General features: G+C 35.4%; 1 protein-coding gene across 1 annotated transcript; it reads left to right on the plus strand.

Moving 5' to 3' along the window:
• Positions 1-4998: 4998 nt before the first annotated feature.
• FGB (fibrinogen beta chain) lies at positions 4999-13199 on the plus strand. Its single transcript, XM_045998479.1, has 9 exons — positions 4999-5127; positions 5345-5365; positions 8009-8200; positions 8673-8856; positions 9867-10094; positions 10633-10746; positions 11350-11475; positions 11680-11965; positions 12573-13199. Exons 1-9 carry the CDS (start codon positions 5023-5025, stop codon positions 12802-12804), a joined length of 1488 nt encoding a protein of 495 aa, XP_045854435.1. The 5' UTR covers positions 4999-5022; the 3' UTR covers positions 12805-13199.
• Positions 13200-14061: the final 862 nt, after the last annotated feature.

Here is a 14061-nt window from a genome sequence, read left to right on the forward strand (position 1 = left end):
GTATACCTAAACAAACAAACAAGAAATCAACTGGAAAAGCTGTTGGAAACAAGAGAATTCACTGAGAGCAGAGTACAAAGTAGTAGTCAAAAAATCAATAGCTTTTATATACACAGTTAAAGTGTGGGGCACCTGGGTGGCTCAGCGGGTTAAAGCCTCTGCCTTCAGCTCAGGTCATGATCCCAGGGTCCTAGGATCGAGCCCCGCATCGGGCTCTCTGCTTAGCTGGGAGCCTGCTTCCTCCTCTCTCTCTCTCTCTGCCTGCCACTCTGCCTACCTGTGATCTCTATCTGTCAAATAAATAAATCTTTAAAAAAAAAAAGTGTAATGGGGGAAATAATCTTATTTATAACAGCAATAAATGAAAATGTGCAAGACCTAGAAAAATTTTTAAGGGACACACCACCCGAAAAAGATTTGAATCAAGGAAAATGGACAGTTATTCTTGCATTGGAAAAGTCAAAATTATAAATGTCTGCTATGCCATTAATCTAATCCCAAGCACATTTTATGGAAAATACTTTTAATTCAAGAAATAGTTATTAAATAATGAAAGATTTTTTAAATGAATGTTACTAAAACATTCCAAAGTAAAATTTAAATTTTTATTTTCTACAGATTTTACTGCTGGTATTATATACTTTAAGTATAAAAACCTTTAACGATTTATTGCATTGTTTGAACACATCTTTTCCTTCTAATGTGAAATGTATGCTTAAAAAATAGTTTGATTCCTAAAAATTTGATTTTAATTTGATTTTAGTTCAGCAAACTCCAGAAGCCATCTCAGCTGAACTTACCAAAAGATAACAGGGGAATGGGTACTATTAGAAGGACATCAGGGGTCTCACAAATTTGACAGAATAATCAAATGGTCAAGTTTAGAGGTTTTGATTACTTCTGCTGCCAAGGTTGGTAGGCTCTCTCTCTGGAATGCTGCTACAAATGTGACATTGGGTCAGTCAACCCAATTCTTTGATTATTTCCTTTGAAAACATTAAATCGGGGGAGAGAAGCTGATAGGGCTAGTTTAGGGAAGGAGTCTACCACCAGCTCAAGTGTCTAGCTAGAGGGTCAGGGTATCACTCTGTTAATAGGACCACTGGATCCCTATGTTTCAAGAGTTGTTCCAGGCGCAGGGATCAGCACTCTAAAAGGTATCCATTATAGCCTTGTGGTTTTGAGTATCAATGTGACAGGAGCAGAAGAGCATCTCTGTCTTTTCTCTGGCTCTTATGATTGGCATGGGGTGAAGAAAATGTGCTGGTTTTCCCCCTATTGCCATGCCGTATACCAGCTTCCTTCAGGAAAGCAAACTGATAAATTTCAAGTCAATAGAGGGAGACTCTGTACAAGATACAGTGTGGGCCTCCACTCTTCATCCCTGCAATATGCTTTCCCATTGCAAATGACAGTTACAAGTGTCATTGTGATATTGGTCTCAGCTTGCCCATCAAAGCTCTGGTCCAAGTTAGCCTCCAGCTCTTGAGTATTAATTTCCTTTTGGATAGTGGTTCTCAAACTGTAGCTCAGAATAAGACAAGAAAAATAGAGACTAACAATGATTTAGTATAGTTTCTCAAATGCTATGGCTGTCTAGACAAAGAGAATTATTTTATTCATTTAATCATTTACTATTCATACATTCATAAACTTGTTCCACAGATATTTATAAAATACCTACCATGTGTCAAGTGTGTCACATAAACCATACAGTTATTTAAAGAATAACTGAATAAGTTTCAATAAGTTTCAAGCCCAAAAGCCTTGTCCTTTCAAGTCTCTTTTCCCTCTGAAGGAGGGTTAATTCCCTAAGTTATTATTCCCAAAGCCTCACCTTTCCATGACTTAGGCTCATTGCATGTTATTACAAGTAGTTCTCATTTTCTGTCTTCCACTGTATACATAAAGCTTCATGATTAGAGGGCACATGTGTATCTTGTTCACCAAAATATCTTGGGCTCCTCGTGTACTACTTCCCACATAGTAAGTGCTTTATAAATATTCGATGAACACAAATTGCCTTGTGTTCTATAGACCAGGCCTGACATGAATTGTAGAGGTATCAACAAGTGCATTGAAAATCAGTGCGCACACAGCTGCCCCTCATGCCAGAGAGCTACTCGGTGGGACAGATCATCTGTAATCTCTGTCACTGATTTACTGCCCTTGATTTATGTAACAGTATCAGGATAGGAAGAACACTGCACTATTGACCTGAAAATATAACTGAACAAATAGTACTCCCTTCCTCCTCCACCAATAACATCAACATTTTTAAAAATTTAAGTATTTTTATAATCAGAATATCTGCAAATATATTTTTTCTCTTTGAAAATAGTGGTAGTTTACTTTGTAATATCAGGTACTTTAGAATGTTAGTGTAGCTGTATGTAACTCAGTAGGAAAAAATACCTAACAAGAACTGGAATTTTAAAAACTCACAGTTATTATCACTGTATTAGTCATGCCTTTCCCATGAACAAGAATAGTCACACCCACACCATATATCAAGGTGCAAATAAAGGCTAAGAATGAGTGAGCTGGTCTGAGAGAGTATAGCCCCAAGACATGGGCTGGCCAAAATAACAACAACAACAAACAAAAAAAACAAAAAACTACTGGTAAATTCTTTATGTTTATATTTTGTGGGGCAGTATGGCATAATGGACAGAGAGCATGGACTATAGGCTCAGACAGTCCTGGGTGGAGTCCTGGTTCCTGTGTTTACTACCTGAATGCCTTGGGTAGTTTGCTTAACCTCTCAGAGCCTCAGTTTCATCATCAAGGAACTTAGTGGTTTTAAGAATTAAGTGCAATAAATGATTATCAGGAATTGGCTTGTGAGGCATGTTTCAGGGAAACGTAGTTCACTCATTCATTATCCAATTTTTTATTGAATGCCTGCTATGTCAGTCTTGCTCTCAAATGTGTCCCCAGCCTCTAGCATACTACTGATCACATAGGAGGCTTTCAAGAACTATTTGTGAAATGAACATTAAGTCTCTGCCCCTTTGGAACATAACATTCTAGTAGTTTCCGTCCTCTGCCTTCCTATTGATGATGGCAGGAATGCCAGTTACAGTAGAAAAAAGGTGAGAATTTAAAGGCATTCTCATTTTAATGTTGTACAAGATTCTTTTAAATACCAGAAGAAACTTGAAAATCAACAAAATTCTGAAAATTAAATAACGGTTCTATTGTTAGTTTCAGTGCTTGAAAATGAAGTAGTCTGATGATGTTCCCTTAAAAGAAAAAAAAAATGTTTTAGTCTTCTTATCAGATAATCTTTTCAAATCAGCAACAATCTGATATCATTAACACAAGACCCTGTCCAGATTACTAAAATGAGATTTCTCTTAGTTACATTTCAAAGATAAATGTTCTTGCACCTTTTTTAAAATTAATACACACATACATTTGCTTTTATGGTCAGATGTGTATTCTTCTAAGAAAAATTAAAACTAAGCTAGTCTTAAAATACGACATTTACTCAGTACTGATAAAAGGTATACAAATTTGAAAAAATCCAGTGAGGTATTTTACTTAATTTAAACTCAATACTTTGCTTCTCTAAATTTGAGTTAAAAGAATTTGGGGATTCAATCTCTGCTGCTCAGAGAAGAAAGTAATTTAGTGGGTCTCATACCATTATCAAGAGTCTGCTTCCAAGCATGATTTATAGGAGAAGGAATTAAGATGTACAAATTTGCATTATAAACTAAACCATGAGGATGAAAAGTACAGTGTAGGGAATAGAGTCGATAATATTGTAATGACTGTGTATGGTGACAAGTGGTTTCCTCAGTGAGCATTTCCTAACATATATATAATTGTAGAATCACTATGTTGTACACCTGAAACTAATATAATATTGTATATGAACTCTATTTCAATTAAAAACATACTCTCCTGATTTAAACCTGGATAACCTGGTATCTTGCAAAGAATTATTTTTTAAATGTCACGAGAATGTTTTACTTTCCATACTAAACACACACACACACATACACATGCACACACAGAAAATGCTATAAAGCAGCACACTTTCTGGGATTTGTGTTGTTGACTTTGAGTTCCCCATTGATTCTTGTAGGAGTTGGTAATCCTGATTGCAACAAATAGATAAAAAGATGAGGCAGGGATTTTGTGGCTTACAGGAAATAATGATAGGAAATGGACCAAGTAGTGTCTGAGCCTCTATTTGAAATAGATGTACGAAGTCTTCACTAATAGTGAAATAACATTGTCTTTATAAACACATAAAATACTATAAAATATATATAATTTAACATAAAAATAAAATGTTAATTATGTGTCAATCACAATAATAATGATTTTGATTTAGGAGTCTGTGCTGTCTTATTTTAACAGTATTTGGAATTTTTTTGAACACATATTACTGAAGGATAAACTGTGGAAAGAAATGAGAAGTTGACATTTTTCTTTTGATGTTTGTCTATCAGAGTATAAGGCATGAGTTGTAAATTTCCTGTTCTGATTAAGGTCTAAAAGAAAAGAAAAATACATGGTGATATAACATTATTCTTAATATATTGGCCTCCTAAAGCTTAATTATATGATTGTCTCAAATCATAAACATTTGTGCTATATTTTTCGTGAATGCATGGTTTTAGTGGATTCTTTGTGAGTAGGTCCAGAATTTTGTGCTTAGGTGAGAAATGTTTATTTCTTCACACATTCCCTGTGAGCCTGAGCAGCATCTACTCTAATTTACTGGAAAAGTGATACACATTTCTTTGAGGAATGTCCTAGTTTTCCCTCGTATTGTCCAATTAAGAACTGTGGTGTTTCTAAATTCAGCCAACACAGAATAGTTGTATGACAAGTAAATAAGTCTTGCTGGGAATATGTTGCTTAAGTGATGAAATGGTTCAGCCAACAAGTGAACCCAAAGATTAAATATTAACTAAGGAAGGTACCACTTCTAAAGTGATACGTAACAAAGGACTCAGGTATATATAGGATTGAAGATCTCTCAGTGAAGTCCATAAGCAAAGGATGGTCTCTTGGAACATCCAAAAATTTAAAATCATGAAGAGTCTATTATTGCTACTGTTGTGTGTTGTTATTGTTAAGTCACAAGATCAACTTTATGACTATTTGGTGATTATTTTAAACTCATTATATTATTACTAATATTATTAATATAAAATATAACAATGTAATCATATGAATATTTTAATGATGTTAACCTTGTTTTAGTTATGAAATTGAATTGTTAATTTCAGGGACCCATTTTATTTAAAAATGTTACATAGTATTTCTTACATAAAAACAAAATAATAATTTCTTTTCTTGTTTCTTACCTTTATTTTCCCAGGATGAAGGAGACAGAGCTGCGGTAAGATTGTTTTTCTCACTTGTTATCCTAAGTACTATGATTTTTATTTAATTCTAGCAATATGTTATTACAATTATGAGGACAAATCTGAGAATTTTGCAGACTATAAAATAATGAAAAAGCCGTATTTTAAGAGAAAAAAAGCTGTGATGGATTCTTAGGTGAAGAAGAGTAATATATAGCTCCTGAAATTACTGGTGACTTATGAATGAAAATTCTAAACCAATCTAAAAGCAGGATAGACCAAGTACAGTGATAGAAAATGAAATAATTGGGTTTCTTCAAGTGAGAAAATCTAAATCATAAGTAGTATTTATTGTTATTATTAATAGTTGTGAAACACATAGCTCAGTATAATTTATTCATTTGTGGAACAGTTTTACCTCAACTATCTTTGCTGATTTATTTGTCTTGGTTTGAAGATAACAAAAATACAGAAATGCATTTAAGGAGATAAGTACTTAGAGGATTTTAATTTTATTCTCAAATGAATCATGATCAGATTTCTTGTCTGTAACATAGTCTGTCACATAGAAATTAGAGTATATAATAATACTTAAAGTAAGTGATTTATTCAGATCATTTGTTGAATTTGAAGGGAACCTAAGTTGTTTTAATTATCAAACCATACAGATAAAAAGATGATTGTCTGGCTAATTGCATTAGGTAAGAAGAATGTAAAGAATGTGTAAGAGTAAACTTTGTAAACACTTGGCTTAGCACTTTTACATTTCTACTTACCAGCTAATCCTTACAGAGATAGTTTAATAGTTTAGGCTCCCAAATAGATTTTCTAGTTTTGGTGGTTTTTTTTTTTATTTCCCTAAGTGATCTTCATGAACCTAAATCTCCATAGAATTTCTTTAAATATTTTTAGTTTCCCTTTCTCTAGTAAAGCTAAACCATCAATGCTACCTCTCTAGTGGCACTATGAAATAGAAAATATTTTCTTCTATTATAATTTGATTTGCAATAAAAGGCAAGCCACATTTCATAAAATTTCTGGTAGAATAGACCAGGACCACATAAAATAAATAAATAAATATATATATACATTTCCCCGCCCCCAAATCCTCACACATACCCCAATACTATAGTGATTAAGTGGGGAGATAGGAGCCAATTGCCTGGATAGAAAGACTTATATGTACATTCTCACTAAATGTTAAATATTATTATAACATAATGAATACATGACATTAAAATTCAAAGTAGAGTCGTTGTATGACTTCTGGGCTCTCAGAATGGCTGGAGAGTTTAGCTTCTGCTTCACATCTAGTTATTTGTTAATTTGTAACTAGTATAATTTTAAAAAAAGTGTGATTGCTAACCAAGGCCAAATGACAATGCAGTTAATCCCAGCCAACATTTTTGTATTGCACTGTATATTTTCTACTTCAGTATCTTTTAATGTAGTACTTTTAAATTTAACAAATAATTTTAACCACATGCCTTGAGAATAATTTTAGATAGGAGAAAATTATGCGGTTTGATAAAGAAATCATGTAGGAAATTTCAGGAGAATGGTTTAAGAAATAATTTTGTGGGTATAAAATAAGAATAAGATTGGAGGGGCGTCTGGGTGGCTCAGTGGGTTAAGCCTCTGTCTTCTGCTCAGGTTTTGATCTCAGGGTCCTGGGATCGAGCCCCACATCGAACCTCGCATCCAGCTCTCTGCTCAGCAGGGAGCCTGCTTCCCCCCGTCTCTCTCTGCCTGCCTCTCTGCCTATTTGTGATCTCTGTCTGTCAAATAAATAAATAAAAATCTAAAAAAAAAGAGTAAGATTGGAATTAGTAGCAGAGAAGCCTTTTGAACTGTGGTATCTGTTATGTTTTATTGTAATAGAAATAGCGAGTATTTACTATATACCAGGTGCTCTTCGGGAGGCATCACATGCAAAGTCGTTTAGCCCTTACAATCATTTTATACAGCAGATAAAGTTATTATCCCTATTTTATAGATAAGGAAACTGGAGCACAGATATCAGAACTTGTACATGATCTTGTAACTAGTAAGTGGTAGGGTCAAGATTTGAACCCAAGCAATCTGGCTCCAGAGTACCCTATTCCTCTTCAAACATGCTAGAGTCAAAGATCGTCTTATTACAAATACATCCCAAGTAAATTTCACTTTGAATAAATCTGTATTGCCTCTCAAATATTGTTATATAGGAGTTAGGCAAAATAATCAATTCATAAAAACTGGAAGTGGGAAAATAATGAACAATGGTTATAGGAATTTAGTAGTCTGGGTGACTTGAGAATATTTATTCATCCTGACAGTGTAGATGCCTTACTATTTGATGTATTCCATTGTATAGGTATTAGGAATCTAAGGTCCTTACTATTCACAATCTAGTGCAGCTTTATTTTAAAGCTCTTTGTAAAAACAAAACAAAACAAAGACAAAAAAACAAAATAACTCCCTCTGGGACTATAGCTTTTCATGCAGTTTTTCTTTCTATTGTTACTGAAGAGACCTAAGCAGCCTATTGATATACCAACAATGACTAGTCATTTGATGGACCTTAAGGAAACCATTAATCGTGTGATAACCCAAATTGTAAAGTGAGTGTATTGGAATATTTACGTGTCAAATCTCTGATAACACTTTACATTTTATTTCTGCCTGGTTCCCTGAAGGCCACTGTGGATGCGCGTGGTCACCGGCCACGTGACAAGAAGAGGGAAGAAGCTCCCAGCCTGAGACCTGCTCCACCTCCCATCAGTGGAGGTGGCTATGAGTCTCGTCCAGTCAAAAAAGCAGCAGGCCAAAAGAAAGTAGAAAGAAAAGCCCCTGATGCTGGAGGCTGTCTTCATGCTGACCCAGACCTGGTGGGTGCACTGATGTTTCTTGTGATGATGGGTCTCCCATGCAGAGAATGCCTGTCTTCCTCATGGCCTCCTAATGTTTCCTTGACTCACATCATCATCATTATTTTGCTTCTTTTTTTTGGAAATAACTACAAAACTTGTTGGGGCTTAGGTTAAGAGTTCCTTCCTAGTCTCCTTTAGTCTGAGCCCAAGATTGTAAAAATTGTTCTTAATTTTGTATTTTGCCCACCTCGATTGTTCAGGTGGTAAAATTTTCATAGTCCAGTTATATGTATTCTATGGTAAGGACTAATTTTAATCTTCATAGGAATATGTTGAGGAATCTAGAATTTCTGGACTTACATACAGAAAATCAAATTACAAGTTTTTACATTGGCTAATGATAATATTGAATTTTCACTTTTGTACTATTTTCACAAATACCCATAATCTGAATCCTTTATCTAATGCCCACTATCTTCTTTGTTTGCAGGGAGTGTTGTGTCCTACAGGATGTCAGTTGCAAGATACTTTGGTAAAACAGGAAAGGCCAATCAGAAAAAGTATAGAAGAGTTAAATAACAATGTGGAATCTGTCTCTCAGTCCTCTTCTAGCACCTTTCAGTATATAACTCTGCTAAAAGAGATGTGGAAAAACAGGCAGAAACAAATACTAGGTAGATATCCTGTGTTTTATGTTTGCTACTACTATAAAATTGGAACATCTTGAACTGCCATGGGAATGCATGGTTCTAAGAAGATTTCTAGATTAACCTAAATAGCATCCTACAGCTTTCAGTATGAAATGCCATGGGAATGCATGGTTCTAAGAAGATTTCTAGATTAACCTAAATAGCATCCTACAGCTTTCAGTATGAGCCTGATTACCCTAAGGCTCTCACTTAGCCACCTTTACCTGCAGTTTGCCATATAAGCACTATTCAGCACTTCTTCTCAACTAGAATCATTTTCTATGAAAAATTTACCATGAGTCCTTGTTTTCATTCTATAAGAAATTTGTGAATCAGAAGACAATATTTAGAGTCAAATTTAGCATTTATAGATTTAATACTTCTGATTTAATACTTTTGAATATAAGAGGATAATCTATGATGTACTCAATTGTGTTGCAAATATCACTACCAAATCTTTGAATCTTGAAATCTGAATGTTGAGTGCTATTGGCTGAGTGGTTAGGAATCAACTAGTAAGTAAGCGTGGCATAGACATCTCAGTGAGTAGCTTATCCTAATTGGGACATTTTTAAAGGTATCATGACATTCTTGTAAATTTCAAGACTCAACTCTACTCTTATGAGATGAGTAAGTAAATCAAGTGTATCCAATCCATACGATGTTGAACTTCTGAGATGGAAGGCCTAAACACTGCTTTCTCCTCTTTTCCTCACCAGAGAAATAAAGAACATTTTGTATTTATTATTAGGCATAATTTTGGCTTATACCTAAGGTAAATTACTAGTATAGTAGCTAGACTTTATGTTAACTTGTAGATATCAAGGGTGAAATGATGTTCTCTCGTACAACTACATATCATGATTGCCTGACAGTAGCTCTGTGTCTTTTAACTTATTCTCAGAAAATCAAAGTCACAACTGTATGGTTGAATACCTGTAGTTTTTTTCATTGGAGAAAATGCTTACCATTCCTTCATAATTTAATTTTTCCAGATAATGAAAATGCAATAAATGAGTACTCCTCAGAACTGGAAAAGCACCAATTATATATAGATGAAACCGTGAATACCAATGTCCCAAGTAACCTTCGTGTGCTCCGTTCAATCCTGGAAAACTTGAGAAGCAAAATACAAAAATTAGAATCAGATGTCTCCGCTCAGATGGAATACTGCCGCACCCCATGTACTGTCAGTTGCAATATTCCTGTGGTGTCTGGCAAAGGTAAGTAGTTAATAAACATATTTCTAGAGGGTTCCAGAACAAATAGTCTCTAAAAATAAGAGAACTTCAAAAAGCTTAGTGGCTCTTCCCCAACCAACCCTAATGACAAAAGAGCACATCATGAAGATATCCCTAGCCTGCTGTGTTCTGACTTAGCCTAATGTATTTGCCAGTTTTGATGAATAGGCTGTAATGTAATGATGGTGATAGGTCCACCTGGCTAATGCACATGTTTGCTTGGATAGGTGGCAGAAGCATGGCAGGGGAGGAGGGGCATAGGAGTTTCTCCATCCCTTGTATTCTGGCAGGTTATGTATATCCTAGGACATAAAAGGTGAAGAAGGGCTTGTTTCATCCCCTTGGAAAATAGAACTCAAAACTGAGTCTGATTTTCAGTAAAAAAAGATTCAGTTTCTATAATTTATTCTCAAATATCTAGAATAAAACATTCCTCAGTAACCTGTGTTATAAAATTGATGACTAAATACCAAGGAGTTATGTTGTAGTTCCCTGAATATATGTTATCTTATGTTTGCAGAATGTGAGGAAATTATCAGGAAGGGAGGCGAAACATCTGAAATGTATCTCATTCAGCCTCACAGTTCTATCACACCATACAGAGTATACTGTGATATGACTACAGAGAGTGGAGGTAAGTATTTGATAGTTGTTCACCTATTATGCTGTAATTATTTTGATAACATAGAATGCCAAGAAATAAGACCCAGCTTTAACATACCAACAATGAGCCATTTGACTTGGAACTTAACCTGATATTTTAAAGGTTATAAAATATCCATGATTCGGGGCGCCTGGGTGGCTCAGTGGGTTAAGCCGCTGCCTTCGGCTCAGGTCATGATCCCGGGGTGCTGGGATCGAGTCCCGCATCGGGCTCTCTGCTCAGCGGGGAGCCTGCTTCCCTCTCTCTCTCTCTCTCTCTCTCTCTCTGCCTGCCTCTCTATCTACTTGTGATCTCTCTCTCTGTCGAATAAATAAATAAAATCTAAAAAAAATAAAAATAAAAAAATAAAATATCCATGATTCACAGTTTGGGGTAAGATAAAGCACTTGAGGTCTCTAAAGATTTTAAGTTTTCCTTTCATATTTATTTCCTTATTGTATCCATTTTGAAGCACCAAATAAATTATTTAGAGCATAAAATAAATTAAATAGGTGAGAAATTCATACATTCTTTCCAAAGTGAGATTATTTGTTATTGGTTAATGTGTGCCTTTTTTTTTTCTTTCAACCAAAGGATGGACAGTAATTCAGAACCGTCAAGATGGTAGTGTTGACTTTGGCAGGAAATGGGATCCGTATAAACAAGGATTTGGAAATATTGCATCCAATGCTGATGGGAAAAAATACTGTGGTCTACCAGGTAAAAACTGGGAGTACAAAATAAATCATCATGTTGAAAATTTTTTTAATTTCCATTTAAAAACCATAGTGCTGGGAGTCTGTTTTTAGGAGGTTAAGAAGAGTTTATAAAAAGATTGTAAAAATGAAAGATAAGGAAAGGAAGACAGTTTTTAATTTCCAAAGGTGCTACTTTTGATGAGGTTTTATTTTATTTTTCCTTTAGGGGAGTATTGGCTTGGAAATGATAAAATTAGCCAGCTTACCAACATGGGACCCACGGAACTTTTGATCGAAATGGAAGACTGGAAAGGCGACAAGGTGAAGGCCCTTTATGGAGGATTCACTGTACAGAATGAGGCCAACAAATACCAACTCTCCGTGAGCAAATATAAGGGAACAGCTGGCAATGCACTCATAGAAGGAGCTTCTCAACTGGTTGGAGAGAATCAAACTATGACCATTCACAACAGCATGTACTTCAGCACGTATGATAGGGACAATGATGGCTGGTATGTCTGATGTATTTTCCCCTGCTTTAAAAGCCACCACGAATGTTGTGATTGGGATCCTTAATGGGAGCTCATGTTATTGATAACTGTCATTTCTTAGGTGCTTCCTGGGCCTTAGCCACCATACTAAGCTCTTCATGTGTTACCCTAAACCATTTCTTCTATAAGGTTGTCATTATTATCCTCACTTGACAGAAGAAGTTTAGAGAGACAAAGTAACTTACCCAAAGTCATACAATGGTAAAAGGTGGAACTGGAACTAGAGCACAGTTACCTTCTGAGTAGTGAGCATTTAGATAAGTTTCTCTAGCTGTGTATCCTAATGTGTATATTGGGACCTTAATTTTGTTTTCCAGGGTTCTCTAATACTAAGAGAGCTAAAATCTGACATGTCAGTTTAAAGAAACAAATGCAGATGAACTTGTCACCAGGCCCAGTTCTCTCTCTTTCTTGCTATAGGGCAGAGAAGGCCTTTTGTGTTTTAGTTTGATTTTACTTAGAAAACCAGAGTGAAAGGATACTGTGCACAGCAGTCTTCTGTGGGTATTTTGCCAAGAATAAACTCAACAGTACTGCAGTTCTAACAACCCCAAACATTTCCTTTCAGGACAACTGCAGATCCCAGAAAACAGTGTTCTAAAGAAGATGGCGGTGGATGGTGGTATAATAGATGTCATGCAGCCAATCCAAATGGCAGATACTACTGGGGTGGACATTACAGCTGGGACATGGCAAAACATGGCACAGATGATGGAGTGGTATGGATGAATTGGAAGGGGTCCTGGTATTCAATGAAGAAGATGTCTATGAAGATCAGACCCTTCTTCCCACGGCAATAACCCCCAAAACATAAATTTTTATTCTTCTATATGTAACACGTTTTTGTATATTATGTCATTGGAATATTCTTTCACACATTATATCCCTCTAAAACTATCAAAAGGTTGTGAGTGTGACTTTTTGGGAACAGTTTAGGCTAAATGATATTAAAAATGGCACGAGTTTCTTTTGTATCGTTCATTTGTATTAACTCACTGAGAACTAACTGAAACAATAATTGTGGACAGTTTCATAATTTCAGTTTCAGTTGATTTTAGAAAGTTTCAAATTAGGAAGAGGAATTTTCTGTCCTTGTTCAAAAGTCTGCTTTAAAGATTATTTATGTAAGATCTGTCACACACACACAAATCTTTTGAAAAGGTTTATTAATTAAACCAGTCTGTATTACAATAAATTAATGTATTCTTATTTTGTAATCCACATGACCAATGAGTTAAGCTTTGAACTTGTGAGAAAAGAGGAAAAATCTCAACTTTAAGTAGCTAATAAAATGGCACTGGACATATGAAGATTCAAAATCTCCCTCTGCACCATGGGAAAACCACCACTCTGCCATTTAGTTAGACTTTGGGATCAGAAATCTCAGTAGGACAATGAGGGTCCAGTCTTCATCATTTGTTTTTTTGAGAGGAAGAGTGGGGTAGGAAACAGCAATTGCCTATTGCCCCTGGAAGTTAGGCCTATTGACTTCAATCGGATTTTTGTCATTTACATGGTAACACCAAAACTAAAGTAAAAGTGGGTTTTCTGTTCTTCCTACTTTGCCCCAAGTAATGTGTATATCAAGTCAATATTTCCTTTCTCTTCTGTTCATTTCACTCCTACTGCCCTGGGCCACCCTATACCCCCAGACTCTCCTTCCCTAATGTAGCATCATTGCCACTGATTTTCATAGAAACTTAATGTCTCAAATCTCATCCTCTTACCCTTGCATCTGAGCAGAGGTTATTAATTTCTATCATAGAAATGCTGTCACCCTCTTAATTCCTCATCAAATCCAACTTCAATTTTTACCTGGTTTCCCTGCCATAATTTCTGTCTCACCCTTACCTATACTCTTTTAATCTGCCATCACATATATGGTCCTAAAAATTGGACATTCTGACCAAGTTAGCTTCCTGTTTAATGGAAGATTTTGTTACCTAAATCCTAAAATCCAACTTCCTTAACTGGGAGTGAAATGATTTGCTAGTTGGTCCCAACAATGTCTCCTGCCCCCTTCACTACACATCTACATTCTTGTCACAGTAAATTTT

Source organism: Meles meles, chromosome 2 (genome assembly GCF_922984935.1).
Source record: "Meles meles chromosome 2, mMelMel3.1 paternal haplotype, whole genome shotgun sequence".
NCBI classification, from domain to species: domain Eukaryota; kingdom Metazoa; phylum Chordata; class Mammalia; order Carnivora; family Mustelidae; genus Meles; species Meles meles.

Coding starts and splice junctions, on each gene's coding strand:
- FGB (XM_045998479.1), top strand. CDS start 5,023: ATGGTCTCTTGGAACATCCAAAAATTTAAAATCATGAAGAGTCTATTA. Junction 5,366..8,008: donor ATGAAGGAGACAGAGCTGCG/GTAAGATTGTTT, acceptor GGTTCCCTGAAG/GCCACTGTGGATGCGCGTGG. Junction 11,476..11,679: donor AAAATACTGTGGTCTACCAG/GTAAAAACTGGG, acceptor TTTTTCCTTTAG/GGGAGTATTGGCTTGGAAAT.